The 17,559-nt window shown below is 49.3% G+C and overlaps 1 protein-coding gene across 2 annotated transcripts in view; it reads right to left on the bottom strand.

Moving 5' to 3' along the window:
• The window catches only part of VSNL1 (visinin like 1), a gene marked incomplete at both ends in the record, with an annotated part of 62,033 nt that overhangs the window by 3,160 nt on the left and 41,314 nt on the right, over nt 1–17,559 (bottom strand). The window contains one exon of one of the 2 annotated variants that reach the window (XM_080711913.1): nt 2,941–3,156. The exons of the other annotated variant lie outside the window; for it this stretch is intronic. Within the exon in view, the coding sequence (XP_080568039.1) occupies nt 2,941–3,156 (216 nt within the window). The remainder of the gene's footprint in view (nt 1–2,940; nt 3,157–17,559) is intronic. 2 annotated transcript variants of the gene reach the window in all.

Here is a 17,559-nt window from a genome sequence, read left to right as displayed (position 1 = left end):
ACAACTGTTTTCAGACTTTGCAACTGGCAGTGCGGGGCTGGGGTTTCTAAGCGAAGAGGAACAAAGGCGGCGAGCCTGAGGCCTCAGTTCCCACACAGGAGGCCCGAGGCACATGGCGGCCTCACCTCGGCCCAACTTGAGGCAAAGGCAGGGCTAAGCAGAACTGCTGGGCAAGAAAGCAAAGAGGAGAGCAGGGGCGAGGCAGAGAGAGCTCCGGAAATCGACCTGGGGGTTCCCTAATCTTCCTCTGGAAACTAGGCCACAGCAGAGGGGGGAACTCCACCAGGAAATGGAGGATGGCTTTGCATTTAGGAAGGCTGTGGAACATTTCAGTTCTTTTTCTTTTTTCTTTTCTTTTCTTGCTTTCTCTTGCTTTTAAAGCAAAGCCTCCTGGGAGAGCTTTGTAGGCTCGCTGCTGCCCGTCCTCCATTTCTATCATTTTCTTGTGCTGCTCCAATGGGGATTTTGTCCCTGACTCCACTGAAACTCATCTTACTCGCTCACCGATGGCCAGGTTTCCAGTCGGACCGTGAGCTGCTAGTTCTAATCTGAGTCCGCTCAAGAGCGTTTGGCATGACTGCACCTTGCCTCCCCCTTGGAGCACTGCCTGTAGTTCCTATCCAGGCCTCTCCCTCTGTCGTTTTTACTTTGATCTTATTTTCTCTGTGTCTCCTTTACTGATTGATCCTTGTTCATCATTTCTAAATCTTAGAGTGCCCCAAGGTTGAGTTCTCTGGAACCCCCCTTTTTTGGTGTGTTACTGGGAATTGAACCCAGGGGCATTCTACCTCCAAATTGCACCTCTAGCCCTTTCTGTTTTTTGTTTTGAAACAAGATCTTGCTAGTTTGCTTTGAGTCTTGCTAAGTTGCAGAGGCTGGTCTCGAACCTGCCAACTTCCTGTCTCAGCCTCCCAAGTACTGGGATTACAGGGGTGTTCCACCACATCCAGCTTGGAAACCTCTTTCTGCTTAAACTCTGTCACTGGATCATCTCACATGCCTTCATTTCTTTAAATACTTGAATAAGCCCAAGCACACACAAATACGGTTTCCACCAGTTAGAGCAGAGAGACCTCAGTGAATACAAGAGACCATCAATAGAGGTTCTAAGATGGGCACAGATAGAAAAACTACCTCCCGAGAAAGCCTACCTTCCCTTTTCCCTAAAGCAGCCTAAAAGCAGGTTGCAAAGAGCTTACGCTAATCCACATGCAACTTAACTGCTTGTCAAAACAAATCTCAACATCTCAATAAAGACACCAACATTCGGATATGATTGTGTAACATTCAGAATATCCAGGAACTGATAAAAGTGATGAGACCTGCCAAGAGGCAGAAAAACGTAACCCATAACTAGGTCGAAAGTCAGCGCTTAGTCCTCCCATGAGAGCTGAAGGAAGCGCTAGCAATGAAGGGGACCCAGGAGCACCCTACGACTGAGAAGGAGAGCAGCGACTGGCCTGCTGCTAGCTCCAGGACCCTGGCACTGTCCTGAGCTAGCCTGGCCCTCATAGCCGGGCCCTGACGTTCTCCAGCCAAACACGACCAGCTCCGCAGACCACCTGTGACCGCCAGGGAGCGAGACAAAGACAGAATCATTCTGTAGTCGTGTCTATAAACAGACAAAACTTGGTCCAAGCCACAGAACACCAAGCGTCCCCGCTCCTGCTAACAGGAGCGACTGCTGCTTCTTCACCGATTCCAGCTTTGGTCTTGGTGCAGTCCATCTTCCTTGTAGCTAGCTAGTAGCTCAGATCCCTGATCCAAGAAGCTCCCCTGCCCAGGGTACCCAACCCAGAGTGAGCTTCCGTTTCCTTGACTCCTCCCATCCCCAATTACCCTACAGAAGCCCATATCCTATGAGTTCTACATCCTATTACTAAATTGCCCCATGGGTCCCTCACTGCAAAGGATAATAAACTAAACTTGTGAAACTGCTGATGTGTTCTTGGTGGTCTTTGGCTGATGGGCATTGTATTCAACAAATGTTCGAGGAAGGATGGGATTATTCATTGGTGCAGGAAAAAATGGCAAAAATCAAAAAGGCAAAGTATAGAAAGGTTGTAGCGACCTTGGAGGGCTGAATGGAATGCAGAAGATAAACAAAAGATCCAAGAGTGAGAAAATGAAGTCACATATTTAGAATTTTTATGCTGCTTGGAGACATAAAGGGTTGAAGTGAATACAAATACAGAATTAAGATGCTAGCTTGCTAGGAGGGTGGACAGGGAGTGGACACAGAAGACAGACAGAGCCAAAGGTGGAAGATAAGAGGGTAGAGAGGCCCAGAGGCAGGGTGTGCCATGAAAAGGCCAGGCCTCGGAGAAGGCAGAGGGAGCTGGTGGTGTTGGAGGGCCAGGAAGGGAAGGCGTCCAGCTCTCGAGCGGGGAGGACAGTGAGAGCGGTTGTTGGGCTACTTGTGGGCCCTCCTGAATCGCTGCCCTTTGGGTCTGGAGAGCACTTTCCCCAGCTGCAGCGTGACACCCCTGGCTCTTGCCCATGGCAAGCAACGCATTCCTCTCCCTTGGTCATAGTGGCCGGCACAGGTGTGGACACTGGCACATTTATTACTACTGAGCGCCTGCCAGGTTCCAGGCAGCGGGCACCATGTCCAGCCAGGCAGAGCTGGAGCAAGGGCTGGAGAAACCAATCCTGTCGGCACCTTTGCACCGGGGCGCCCTTTGCACCCAGGCTTATGTTTGCCGAAGACTTTGTAGTGAGTGAATGGCTGGTAAAATCCACCCACCGGCTGCCTGGAAGGGCTCAATATGGGTTCTGTATCTGGTGCTTCAGGGGGACAGAGGAGGAGACAAGGTTTGGCGTGCGGCTGGCAGCGCCCTGGGCAGGGGAGAGGAGGACCTGCCAGGGCCTGGGCACGAGCTCGAGGAGGCTTCTTGGGGGACCCCATGTCCACCCCCCGGGGCCCCGCGCAGAGCCCACCTCGATGATCTCCAGCATCTCCACCCGGGTGATCTTGCCGTCGCCATCCAGGTCATACATGTTGAAGGCCCAGTTCAGCTTCTGCTCGAAGCTGCCCCTGGAGGTGATGGACAGGGCGCAGATGAACTCTCGGAAGTCGATGGTGCCGTCCCCGTTCTTGTCAAAGGTCCGGAAGGCGTGCTGAGCAAACTTGGAGGCGTCTCCATAGGGAAAGAACTGCAAAGTGGAACATAATGTCAGGGGTGAGCAGGGAAAGGAAGCAGAGGCGCCAGGCCCTAGGCTGGAGGAGTCATCTGCTGGGGTGTGCCCGCCAAGCCTGCCTGGACAGTGGTTAGGGCTTATGCTCAAGGGTAGAACAGGTGTAAGGGGGACCTTTCTCTGCCATGCCCTCATCATGGGAGCCAATAATTTCACGTGGGTGAGGCAGGAAACACTTGGCTTTCATATTGGTGGATCGTGGAGTCAGTCAACAAGCCCCCAAAGTTGCTGGTGGTCCTCATTTGTGGCTCCTCTACCCACTGTCCCCCAGAGGCAAAGACTGATGTTGGCAGCAGGCCACCCAGAGGATACAACCCGACCCCCTTCCTCTAGGTGTCAGAATCAAGGTTCCCACCATAAGGGGCTGCCCAGAACCTGGTTCCTTCCAACACTAGCTCTCTAGGCCTGACGCACGCTCTTCTCCTCCCTGGCTGAGTTCTAGTTTCTGACTTCTTTTTCTTCTTTTTACAGGCACCTTTCTCTTGCAGAACGGACATTTAAAACCCATTTAAAATAGAACACGACTGGGATTATTTTTGAAAGGCATAAAGAGGTTTCTTCACAGAGCCAGCTGCAACCAAGGGTGCGTGGGTGACAGAGAATGGACACAAGAGAAAAAGGAGGAGAGGCCCACGGCCTCAGGATGCAGTCTACAGTGGCCTCGGGGCCCCGTGGACAGGAACTTTTGATCACTAACAAGCAGGCACACGTCAAAGCCCCAATGAAACCCCAAACAAACCATGCACCTTCCACGCAGAGGAAATGTGGGTACAGCTCTGGGTGACTAAAGCCAGCAACTACGAGGTCCAGGGCACATTCCTGGGGATGCTCCCTGGTACCCTTGGTCCTTCCTAGGTTTTGCTACTGGCTAAGGGGACCAGCTGGCCCGTGTCCACTCAGAGGAGTGTGCTTGCTCTGGGCTGTCTCTCTTTAGGGGCATTGGCACATCTTTCTCCCTGTGCATCCTGTTCTGGGTCCTGCTCAGCCCTGCTCTCCTCTCCTCCTACATGCAAAAGCACACTGGAAGGGAGAGAAATTCTCCCAGAAATAAAACATGCCAGCTGGGCATGGTGGTGCACGCTTGTCATCCCAGCATTCAGGAGGCTGAGACAGGAGGATCGCGGTTCACAGCCAGCCTCGGCTACTTAGTGAGGCCCTTTGCAACTCAGTGAGACCCTGTTTCAAAAAATAAAGAATAATAAAAAAAAATAGGGCGGGGTGTGTAGCTCGGAGATAGAATGTCCCTGGGTTCCACCCCCAGTGCCTTGCCACCTAAGGATTCCCATGAGACCCACAGAGGACCCCAGCATTGCAGGGATCCGAGAGGACACGTGGGCCTGTGTTTTAGCAGCTCTGACTTCTAGATACCAAAAGCACCCAACAGTTAGTGGCTTAAAGCAACAGCAGCCATTTCATCATCTCAGCTAGTAAAACTTTGGGAACGCTTTCGTTTTCTTTGTCATCAAACAACGTGCCCTCTTCCTGTGTCTGTGAAGGACTCTGTCCTCTGCCTCCTCATTCTCCAAGCACATCTCCCACTTCTGCTATCTTCTGTTGGCCATTACTCATCAAAATTCACCGAAGCCTTTTCCAAGCCAGGCCCTGTCTTCGAGGCTGGCGGTGCGGAGACTGATACCCCAAGGCCCCTGCGCTCTGAATAGTAATGAGGGATTTCAACTTGAAATTTGCCGCGATCGTGCTGTCTGATAAGAGCTGGTGGCTCCCAGGAGTTGGCAAAGGATCCCTGAAGCTCAGAAAATGAGCAGCAGTTTCTAGGAGGGGGCTCTGGAATGAGCAGGTCATTTTCTTTGACCTGCTCAAAATGATTGCCACATACCCTCCCACACTACTTAGAGGCTGGGACCCGGAGACAGGCCAGCAGGTGAGAACACTGAGTGTGAAAAATCCTAATTAAGATCTTCTTCTTCCTGTAAGTGTGCATGAGTGCTTCTTCTCTTCTACTAGGCGGGTACTACTTGCTGATATACTCATCTGCCTCGTGGCCAGGGGTCAAGCTTGAACTGGCTCCTGAGATCCTGGGGAGTAGAGTGAGCCCTGGCAGAGTCTCTAAACCCTTTCTGCTTGGTTTATCCACCAGCCATTGGACAGACAGCAATACGAGGCCAGTGGGCATTTTTCTTCATTCCTGTAGGTTTCTGGCGATATAATGATTCCATTTTCCTATTCTCACAGCATACTTTAAAGTTAAGGGGTATTTGACAGCTTTAACTAAAAATAGCCGGGTACCTTAGGTCAGTATATTAAAAATTAATTGAGCCCTGAAAATCCTTGAGAGAAAAATCGATTGCAAATTTTGTGCTATAAAAGTTCCATGCAGCCTGCAGAAAGTCTGTGTACTGAGTTCCGCAGCCCGCATGTTTACTTGGGAGGAACTCGCTGGCGTGTGCTGGAGAGCCCTCCAGTATGTGGAGGGGCCCTTTCCTTTGAAAACGCATCCTCTCATGTCCTGAATGCTTTTGAGTTTTACTAGTTGGGGAATGCGCCTTCTTTTGATGAAATAATCCAACTCTGGATGGGTCATCATAAAAAAATGAAGACACATTCCGTTCAGTCTCTTTAGGAAGAAATCAGGGTCTTGAAGGCTTACTCATTTCTCAGAGGACAACAGGGCCTGAGAAGTACAAATATTTCTCACATAATGTTGCTTGAAAACATTTTTTTTTTTTTTTTTTTTTTTTTTTTTTGGCGAGATGGGATTATCCTCAGCTCTTTAAAAACTTCTTTCTTTCACAGGGCGTGGTGGCACACACTTGTAATCCCCACGCTTGGGAGGCGGAGACAGGAGGATCGCACTGGTTTGATGCTTAAGAGACCCTGCTTCCAAATTTAAAAAAATATAAAAATAGGTCTGGGAGTGTAACTCAGAGGTAGAAGGGTTTCCAGGAACCCCAGTACCACCAATATATATATTTCTTTTTTTTTTTAAGAGGATCTTGCTAGGTTGCTAAGAGTCTTGCTAAATTGCTGAGGATGGTCTTGAACTTGGGATCCTCTCGTTTTAGCCTCCTAATTACTGAGATTACAAGCATGCACCACTATACCCAGAGAATTTGTTTTGTTTATAAAATGCAATGTATTTTATATAGGTTTCTGTATGTAATTGAATGTTGATATGTGAGTAATTTTTGGTAGGAGTGACAACTACAAACCTAATAGAAAGAATATTGAATTGAAAAATTGTATCTATCTATCTAAAATACATGACTGTTGTCTCATTTGATATTCTTTTTTGTGCTATTAGGGATGGAACCCAGGGGCATCTACCTTTGAGCTACAACCCCAGCCCGATTTCTTTTATTTGGAAACGGGGTCTCACTAAGTTTTTGAGGCTGGCTTCAAACCTGAAATACTCCTGTCTCAGCCTCTCAAGTACTGTTCACTTAATGTTTATAACAACCCCTCCCCTGACATTTCCAGGGTGGGAAAACAAAGGCTGAACAATCAAGATCCCAGGCTCTCTGTGGCAGAGACGGGCTATGAATGCAGATCCGCCCAGTCATTTCTGACGCACCTTGAGATTCCTCTTAATCAAGTAATGGCTGAGGAAATAAACGCCAATCCACATTTGATGAAGCATTATGTAATTCTTGCTCACCGTCTCTTCTAAAGCTTGAAATCTTTACTGTTTTTTCCCGCCATCTTCTGGTAGCATCCTATACTGCAGGGAAATTACTAAAATTCTACAAAGGGCTCTCCCTCCTCCTCCTCCTCCTCCTCCTCCTCCTCCTCCTCCTCCTCTTCTTCCTCCTCTTCCTCCTCCTCCCCCTCTTCCTCCTCCTCCTTCTCCTCCTCCTCCTCCTCCCCCTCTTCCTCCTCCTCCTCCCCCTCTTCCTCCTTCATCTTCTCCTCCTCTTCCTCCTCCTCTTCCTCCTCCTCCCCCTCCTCCTCCCCCTCTTCCTCCTCCTCCTTCTCCTCCTTCTCCTCCTCCCCCTCTTCCTCCTCTTCCTCCTCCTCCTCCCCCTCTTCCTCCTCCTCCTCCCCCTCTTCCTCCTCCATCTTCTCCTCCTCTTCCTCCTCCTCCTCCTCCACCTCCTCCTCTTCCTCCACCTCTTCCTCCTCTTCCTCCTCCTCCTCCTCCACCTCCTCCTCTTCCTCCACCTCCTCCTCCTCCTCCACCTCCTCCTCCTCCACCTCCTCCTTTCTGACCACCACCATCACCACCACCACCTCCTCCTCTTTTTTGGGTATTGAACTTAAGGGCATTCTACCTCTGAGGTACACTCCCAGCCCTTTTTAATTTTATTTTTTTTTTAACTTGAAATAGAGTCTTGCCAGGTTGCTGAGAGGCTTCCCTCTGTTGCTGAGGCTGTTCTCAAGCCTGCAATCCTTCTATCTCAGCCTCCTATATCAGTACTGGGATGACAGGAATAATAATGAGAAACCATGCCTGTTTTCTGAGAGATATTTCTAATGACTTATTTATTCTTTAACTCAGCAAACACTTATGGAATAGCCACTATGTGCCAAGCACTTTGTTAGGTATAGGTAATAAAAACAGAAAAAAGACATAGAGCATTAAAGATAGTGGGAGAAATAGATATTAATCAAACCACCACCTAAATCAATGTAAAATTTCCCTGTGATAAATTGTAAGTGTATAGAGCCACAAAAAGAGTCATGGAGATGAAACTATGAGTATGAAACTTACAAAGTCAATGTGAAGTCTCCCCCCACACACAAGTGACCAATAATTCATTGCTCTTCATCCTATCCTAGAGTAACCTGAGTGGATCACAGAAACCTTCACTAGGCCACATCCTTACCCTCAAAGGACCAGCAGGCAGGAGAAGAAGCCTCAGAAAACGCTGCTTGTGGTCTTTGTCTCTTCCCAGGTGGACAATGGGCGTCTTTGCATGATTAATCAGCTCCATGGCGGCATGTGGTGGGCTGTCCCTTGTTCCTTTCTTCCCAGTAAGATACCCACTCATGAATATTAAAAGGACCATTTCTCTAGAAAGGTTGTGCTGAACCTGAGTCATTCGCCCCTCTCTGTCCAGGGCCACCCAGCGTGGGCACCGAAGGGCTGTGGGATGCCAAACAGGAAGTGATCTCCACACATGCACTTCCTGCTTCCGCCTTCTCCTGGTGCAGTCCTTTCCCAGACTCCTCTGTGCTTTTCTGGTGTCTGAGTATCTCCCAAGTTGGACTAAATTCAGAGAATACGCAGCTGCATTTCTTCCAGAATCTGTCTTCAAGATCATGGCCTCAGCCTGATGAAGTTTGCAGCTCTCCCACGAGCCCCCCAGCCTGACCTGAGGATGTGTGTTGGGGGGTCTGCCTTGGCTAGGATGCACCCAAGCCCACTGTGACCTCCTGTGCCTTGCTGGGAGGGGTGGCAGCCAGCATTGTGGAGGAGGGTATCCCTCCAGGGCTTTGCCAATGGCCAAGGCTAGGCATCCCACAGACCTCAGAACTGGAGCTAATGATAGTACCAGAGGGAAGAGGCTGCCTGGGCTGCTGTGCTGCGCAGTCTCAGGGAGGCCTGGCTCCAATCCTTCAGAGGAGACACTTGCTTTTAAGACACTCTCAGTCCAGTCTGTTCTTTTTTCTTCTCAATCACCACAACTCCTATGGACACATGGTCGTCTCCCCAAAGATGGGGGCGTCTTTATGGCACTTCTGGAGTTTGGTTGCTTTCGGCCTGTCCAGGTTTGCCTGGCCACCGCAGAAGCCCTTAGTGGTCAGGGCCCCGCAGGTGGGCTCCCCCTTCATGGCCTGACCTAGGAGCTGAGGCCCTCACTCAGAGTGGCTAGCCTCTCCGGGGACGCAGGTGTGAGTGATGGGGTCTCTATGTGTGAGTATTGGGTGGCTGGCTGATGCGGCACCCTGACAGTTAACGTGGTCCTTGGTTTTGGCTTCCAGATCTTTATGCTCATGAATCTAACCCAGGAGAGGTCCCATTGTCTTGGCTGCCCGCTGGCTTCACAGATATGACACATTCATTATCTTATCTCCTAAGTCCCCTAGGGTCTGCGCTCAGGCCCTCTCATCCATCTTTCCTACAACTTCAGGAAGAGCAAGGCCACTCCCCAGCCTCTGAGACCTTCTGGCCTGGTCCCTTCTTCTATGTACAGCTGCAGGTCCATCCCGTTCCCTGTCCCGGGGAGGCCCGGCCATCCTGGGGGACCTTTGTCATGCTGCTGCTCTGGCTCAAAATGCTCCTTTTCTGCCTTCAGCCAGTTAAACCCTGCTTATTCTCCAAACCTGGCTTTTATCTTCATTTTCTCAGGAAAGCTTTCCTTGAGCCTAGGCCAGATCCACTTGTCACACGCACACATCAGAGGGTCCCCTCTTTAGTGGCATTTATCACCAATGTGAAAACACCCTGGCAGGACTGCAGAGTCGTGCCTTTCCCCAGGGTGGCTGGAAGCTAAATGGGGGCAGAGAGTGGCTTGGTTTCGCCACCATAGTCATCCCTTCCAGGTTTAGGGCCGGGCGCACAGTACTCGCTCAAAAGTGTCTGCTGAATGAACACGTGACTCAGCACAGCAGGCCTTTATCAGGCTGAAGGAGCCAGTGGCAAATGGCCAGCGAAAGTTTCGAGGTGTCCTGGTGGTTGCCTCAAGCCAGTGGCGCTGAGGCAGGCTCGGTGTTTGGCCTTGACTATTCTCATTACTACTTTAGCTGATGATTCGCGAGGGGGATGAATCATCCCCAGGCACAGCGCCTGCACTTGGTCACGTGCATGGGAAGAGACGGGAGGCAGTTCCCCTCATCAAAAATGGTGAGTCCAAAGGCGTTTCCCTGCCAAAGCGCTCATTGACCAGATACGTGCGGGAGCCCTGTGGGTACCCGGCTCGAGGCGGAGCTCTATGTGGGTAGGGGGAGAGGGAGGAGAAGCAAGGGAGGGTTAGAAGCTGGAGAACCGGCCCTGCCTTCTAGCAGATGCAACAGAGCCAGGTAAATAAAACCCAAATGGCATCAGCTCCTTGCAAACCTGGGCTCTCAGGGAAGAGGTCAAGGTCACATCCACTCTACCTCAAACACAAGGGGTCACCCCGATCCCGAGCTGCCTCTCAGAACCGCTCCTCTGCTAGTCTTCTGGATAACACCGTGCCTTTTCTAGAACGTCGCTCTTGGGCGTTGAGAATTTCATGGCAAAGCAGCTACTATGAGCTCATGGTTCTTACACAATCTTTTCATCTATTATTTGAAAAGAAAATTATTCTTGATATGAGTTTCTGGGGAAGAGGCTTTTGCCTCTTGGGGCAGGGTAAGTAATTTTCATTGATGTCCTAGCCAGGTCTATACATGCACATACAGCCCCAAGAAGTCCTCACTCCCAGCAAAGGTCACTTGCCTTTTTTTTTTTTTTTTTTTCAATTTGGCAATAAGAACACAGGCAGTAGAAATCCAGAGTCCTCACAAATGTCCAGATCTCCTTCACTTTAGAATTTTCACCATGGGAAAAGCCAAAACTACCTTAATGGGTTTTTTTTTTTTTTGTGGTACTGGGGTTTCTGGAAGCCCTTCTCCCTCTGGACTACACTCCCAGACCTATTTTATATTTTTTATTTGGAAACAGGGTCTCTTAAGCCAGCGAGGCTGGCGCCAAACCAGCGCAATCCTCCTGACTCTGCCTCCCAAGCGCGGGGATTACAAGCGTGCGCCACCACACCTACCTGGCTACCTTATTGTTAAAGGAACCATTATGCTTTGTCCTTTATGATAGCCTCAGGTTTGGATCTAGTATACTATAGATGCTAGGTAAATGCTTATTAGGCTAGGAGGGATAAAGGAATCAATGTATAGAGGAAGAGAGGCTGAAATGAGTGGCTGTCTGGGTGTGACTAAGCACTTTTAGCACTTCTCTGTCCCTTGATGGACGATGAGGGGTAAGTCAGAGAAGCTTCAAAATCCTTGTGAGCTATAATGTTTTGTTTAGTATATCTGACTTTGGAAGTAATATCTTAAAAAAAAAACACAGGAAAACAACAAAAACAAAATGATGCATTTGACAAATGGATGGCGCTTTCCTGTTTGGGGATTTGTTACTGATCAAAGTCCCTACTACCCCGGGTATCTAGTACCCTAATTACAACTACAGAATCAGACTTTGAAGTGAATATCTATTTATCTTTCATCTATCATTTCTCTTTATCCCTTTGCCTTGTCATCTAAGTTGATGCTATATCTATGTCTATACCATATATTCATAAGTATAAAATCCACACCTATGCCACTGTCTCTGCATCTCCATCTCTCTCTCTCTCTCTCTCTCTCTCTCTCTCTCTCTCTCTCTCTCTCTCCTCTCATCTCTCTAGCTCCATCTCTATTGGAAGTGCCATAGACCCTGAAGGGTACTCACTGGTTATACAGATTTTAAAATCAAATCAAACCCTTTACTTTTGTGCAATACCCAATTTGTACTACAAATTGAGTCTATGGCATCTTGATTTGGGGAAGGGGATTCTTCCTCCAGTACTTTTTTTTTTTTTTTTTTTACGATTATCTTGTGGTTGGTTCCCTTTGTTGCTGGAATAAGAGGTCAGTGCTAAATCCCACTTGAAAGTCTTTTGAATTGCCATTTAGAACCAATCTTCTAGATTAGAAAGAAGATTGTTTCTACGGGATGTGGTGGCATATGCCTGTAACCCCAGTACTTGGGAGACTGACACTGGAGGATCATAGCTTTGGGGCCAGCCTCAGGAATTTAGTGAGGACCTCAGCAACTCAGTGAGACCCTGTTTCAAAATAAAATAAAATAAAATAGGGCTGGGAATGTATATCAGAGTTAGAAAGTCCCTGGGTTCCATCCCCAAAAGGAGGAAGAAGAGGAGGAGGAAGAAGAAGAAGAGGAAGAAGAAGAGGAGGAGGAGGAGGAAGAAGAGGAGGAGGAGGAGGAGGAGGAGGAGGAGGAGGAGGAGGAGGAGGAGTTTTATTAATTTTCAAGTGAACTGACTTTTGAAAGCCATCAAGAGGTGAGGGTGTTTGAGGAGCTTGTGGAAGGTTGGCTGCCTGGGGGATAGCCGGATGAGAACACTCACCTAATGTTTTCTTTGCCCAGCTGAAGTGAGCGGGACAGCAAATTTCACAACTGTTTTTGAAACTGCTAATTTCCCTCTTCTCTCCTTCTAAAATAAAGCGCTCTATTCAAGATCAATTCCTGTCTCATTTTACACCCAACTCCTTTCACAGCATCATGGTTGCAATGATGAGAATGTGCAACCTTAGATTTCTTCTAGAATGCTCTAGGCCACTGGGTCTGGAACCCTGGGGAGACAGAGCTGAGGAGGGCAGTTCCGGCTGAGGAAGATGAACCTGTGTGTGATAAATGAACGTATTCAGAGCCCTGGCCTCAGGAAGCATGGCCTTCCTGCCCTAGAAGGGAGGAGTCTTCCTACCAACTGCTGGCTTATTATTATCCTCTATCTAAATTACACAAGCACCACATACTCCCGTCTCTGCCATCAGGGTATAGGACAAGGTACAGTTACAGATCAAAAAAGAAACAATGAAGATGCGTCATGGAGGGACGCGAGCGTGCTAAGCCTGGGTGGAGGGTGTGAGCTGTGGGGTCTGATGTGTCTGGGACTGAATAGCAGTTCTACAGTTTGCTAGATGCAGGACCTACGCAAAGGGTTTTTAATCTTTTTCAAAGACTTAGTTTCTTCATAGGAACAATGGAGTGGGGTGGGGCAGATTGGGTGCTGGGCTCTCTGAGTTTGGAATTTGAATGCAGAGGACATTGGATTGAAATCAGAATGCTTGGGGTTAGGTACCAGTTTTTCCACTAGGGAAGAGCTGGGTGACATGGGGAAACGGGCCTCCCTTTTCTGGAGGGACCTAGTAATGATTCTGTGAGGATGAATATATATGTGATGATCCTGTCCAGTGCTGGGCTCATAATAAGTGTTCAGAATATGAGAGACACTTCTGTTGTTATTATTATTTTGTGTCTGGGCAAGGTTCTGTATAGGTGCTAAGGATATAAAAACAGAGGAACATTAAAACGGGACGGCAGAGGAGATGACATTCTTTCATGCTTTTATGCAAAAAAAAAAAATACTGAGCAATTGGGCAACAACCATCAAACCATGGGTGCCCGCTGGGTGCCGGGTACTGGTGAGATGCCGAGAGGGATGCAGAACATCACAAATGTGACCCAGGATCTCCTTAGAGTGAGGGAGGCAAAGTCAGGGGCTCCAGCACAGCCAAACAGCAACACAAGGGCAGCCATGGGGGTGCACAGCTGGCCAATGATGGTAGGATGGGTAGCATGCATCCTGGATTATCTGTACCTTCCTCTGACTGCCTTCAACCCCAGACAGACCCAGGTCATCCAGAGTCCAAAGTGGCTCAAAACCAGTAATCCAGTCGAGGCAAGGAATTCTGCAACATGAGAAGTCCTGAAGAACCCAAAGGCCTCTGTCTCCCCCGCAGAGCAGCTGGGGAAAAAGAGCCCTCTAGTCCCAGTAGCTCCTTACTGAGGAATGAACAGCCCAGACCCTCCTGCTGAAAACTCTTGGCTCTCTAGCTTCAGATCTTGCTAGGTCCAGAGGCCGATTCCAGGAGGAAGCCCTCTAGAGCAAACTAGAATCTTGGGTCAGCGGGGGCACAGGAACGTGTTTGGGAGAGGCCAGTGGATGCCAGAGTTAGAACTGGTGGGCACAGCTGGGCGTGGTGGCGCACGCTTGTAATCCCAGCATTCGGGAGGCTGAGGCTGGAGGATCATGGTTCGAGGACAGCCTCAGCTACTTAGTGAGGCCCTTTGCAACTCACTGAGACCCTGTTTCAAAATGAAGAATTAAAAAAAAAAAAAAGGTCTGGGGGTGTCACTCAGAGGTAGAATGTCCCTGGGTTCCATCCCCAATACAATAATAATGATGATGATGATGATGATGATGAAGAAGAAGAAGAAGAAGAAGAAGAAGAAGAAGAAGAAGAAGAGGAAGAAGAACTGTTGGGCACAAAGAACACCAAAAGACGGTCATGCAGAGTCTGGGAATCTCACCCTCGCCTTTATCCTCACTGTGTTGCATGTGAGAGAGAGCTGAGTGACCTTCAGGACATTTCCTGGGAAGGAGCTTTCCTGTCCAACGCTCTCCTTCCAAACCCAGCTCTTTGATCCTTCCTCTCCCTGGGGAGCAGGAACACACAATTTGATTCTTGACTCAGTGGTCTAGAAGGACCAATTTGGAGATTCAATGTCAGAGCAGAGGGGAAGTTTCTGGAGAGTTTGCCAAGAGTGTCCGAGGCCCAGCTCCTCCCAACTTCATGGACAAACAGTGGGTGCTCACACCTGGGTGGGCAGGCCCGACTTCAGAACCATATCTGGATCTTCCTCTGCTTTCTGATCACGCCCTGTGGGGCATGGTGACGAGGAAGCCCCAGTGCACACGAGGCAGAGTCCTGGTCCCCACCAGGCAGCCTACTGGCTGGACGACACTGGGTGAGGGGCATAGCAATCTGCTCTCTCTAGGAGCCCTAAGGGTTCTACCAACTCCTATGATTCTAAGTCTGCACCATCTTTAGCATTCTATTTGACAAAAGGCCCCGACTTTATTGAACATTATCACACTTACCATGTGTTAGGCACTGCTTAAGCTCATTACTAATACTTACTAATCCTCTGTCAACCTTTTGATGTTGGTACTTATCCCATCAACCTTGTAGATGCTGGCATTTATTCCCATTATATGGATAATTAAATAGAGGGACCAGGATATGTATGGAACTTGCCCAGGGCCACATAGCAAGTTAGAGGCAGAAATTTGAACTGAGGCAATTTTGGCCCTGGGGCTACACATTCCATGCATCTTATCTGACTAATGTGGACATGGTGAGGCCTGACTGGAGGAGACTGAAAACAGAGGACTCCAAAAATGGTGGCAAAGTAAAGAAAAAATGCCTCTAACCAAACCTCTGCTCCCAGCCCCATAGTTTCCCTGCTCTGTCCCGTGTCAAGCCCACCAACTGGAAGAATACACAGCTGCTTTCCTCTCCCACCTGTCCTAACACCACTTAAAAACTCCCTAGTCTGACTCTCCTGGGCTCTATATCCCCATTCTGTCCTTTGCTTCCTTCCAGATTTTATTCCAGAATAAAACCGGTTCCTTGCTGTCGAGCTGGGCTCTCTTTGTCCTCATATTATCCAACAACAAATACAGGAATGCAAACATCAGAAAGTGTGGAATCTTAATTCGCATGTACAGGACCACCTGTCCACTCTAGTGAAAAAGAGGCGGCTAGTTCTTCTGAAGCTCGGATAGGCCGAGTGGCTCAGAGAGTGCACTGGGATTAGGGGTTGCAGCCAGAACCAAGGACTCTCGACTCCATGCTCAGCACCGTCTAGGGCAGCATGTGGGGGAGGAAGCGCAGTGGGCCACATCAAGGTCACTCTGCCTGTGGTTAGAGTATCGATCCAGCCCAGGCCGTAGTGGGGACAGTGTGACCCAGACTCCAGGCTGATGTCACTGCTGACAGCCAGAGCTGAGCTTCTCATACCTCTGTGTGCAGGCAAATCTCTGAGGACAGCGGTGCAGGTTTGGGGGCCCCTTCCCCTGCAGGATGGTTCTGCCTGTCCAGCGCCCCCCCGCCCCATGATGCATCAGGAGCTGCCTCTTCTGAAATACTCCAGGGAGCAAGAGCGCAGCCTTCTGGCATTCCAGATTTGAAGCAGGAAGCCCAGTAGGCTGAGAGGTGTGGGGGCATTTTGGAGGGGGTGGGCTCCACAGGTTCTGGAGGTGGCTGGGGTAGGCAGGCAGCTGGGCAGAGTGCAGGAGCTCTGCCTGGGAGGGCAAGCAGGGAAGGATGCAGGGGAGCCTCCTCTCCATCCCTCTGCAGTAGCTGCAGGGGCTGCCTGGGTTCCTCACGGGAGGACTCCAGTTCCATATTTATCTCAGAGTCGGCAGAGAAAGCAGAGGGCAGCCTCTGCCAGGCTCCCAGGGCTCCCTCCACCAGCTCATGAATAAAGATGCCTCTCCCTGGAGAGTTCCCCAGGCCTTCCCCAAGAGGAGAGGAGGGGGACAGCTGGACAAGGGGTGCTGCAGGGACAGTGGCCAGCTTAGGAGGCAGTGGGATGGGTCAGGCTGTACGGGCTGTGGGTCACCCCTGGACCCCCAGAATCCTTTCTCCTGTCCATGCCTCTGTTTCTCATCTGTTACTCAGGAGACAGAACCAAACAACTTAAGGGTACTCATAAGGAAAGACCAATAAGAAAGGCGATGTGCTCTGATGGCTCAGTCATTCTCCAAATGTGAGCCTATTATGAATATTTTGAGAGCAGCCCCATACAGAAGAGAGAGGCTTGAGCCAAATTCAAGTTAGGCATCCAATTCAAAAGCAACCTCCTCCTCCTCCTCCTCCTCCTCCTCCTCCTCCTCCTCTTCCTCCTTTTCTTCCTCCTTCCTCCTCCTCCTCCTTCCTCCTCCTCTTCCTCCTTCCTCCTCCTCCTCCTCCTCTTCCTCCTTTCTTCTCCTCCTCTTTATCTTGTTCTTTTTTTTCTTTTAAGCAGTACTGGGGATGGAACACAGGAGAATTCTACCTCCAAGCTACAACCCCCAGCCCTGTTTTTTATTTTTTACTTTAAAACGGGGTCTCACTATGTTGTGGAGGGTCTCACTAAGTAGCTGTGGCTGGCTGATAACCTGGATCCTTCCGTCTCAGGCTCCCAAATCCTGGGATTACAAGCTTGCACCACTACACCTAGCTTCTTCTTGGTACTTGGGATTAGATCCACATTCTACCTCCCGGCTATACCCTCAGATCTATGTTATATTTGATTTTGAAACAGGGTCTCAGTAAGTTTCAGAGGGCCTCCCTAAGAATCTCTTGTTCCAGCCTTCCAAGTACTGGGTGAGCCACTGTCCCTGGACAATGTTTTCTAATAGCCATATGAAGAAGGTAAACACACACACACACACACACACACACACACACACACACACACACAAATAAGATTAATGTTAAAAGCATATTCGATTTTGTCCATGATATTCAAAATGCATAGTTTCAACATGGAATCAATATTAAAGTTCTTAGTGAGATCTTTTGGTTTTTTTCTTTTATTTGAACAGCCTGCCTCCCTTCTTTTTCTGAGAAGCAGCAGAGGTGTGGGAGGCAGGTTGTCCTCAAGGACCAGACCATCGTGACCTTGTGAAACCCCGGCTCCACTTCTGAAGTGTGACTGTGAGCAGCCACTTCGCCTCTGAGCCTCAGTTCCCATCGGTATGAGAAGACCCATCCAGGGGCAGCTGGGATCTCAATGCCATGGCATGCACGGAGCATCTTGCATGATGCCAAATGCGTCGATGATGCTCAAAAATAAATACGTAAATAAAAATTAAAAAGTGCTTTACTACGCCGGGCGTGGTGGCGCACGCTTGTAATCCCCGCGCT

This window comes from Muscardinus avellanarius, assembly GCF_963383645.1.
Source record: "Muscardinus avellanarius genome assembly, chromosome: 15".
NCBI classification, from domain to species: Eukaryota; Metazoa; Chordata; class Mammalia; order Rodentia; family Gliridae; genus Muscardinus; species Muscardinus avellanarius.
The sequence above is the reverse complement of the archived record's forward strand: the minus strand, read 5'-3'. Positions and strand labels throughout refer to the sequence as shown.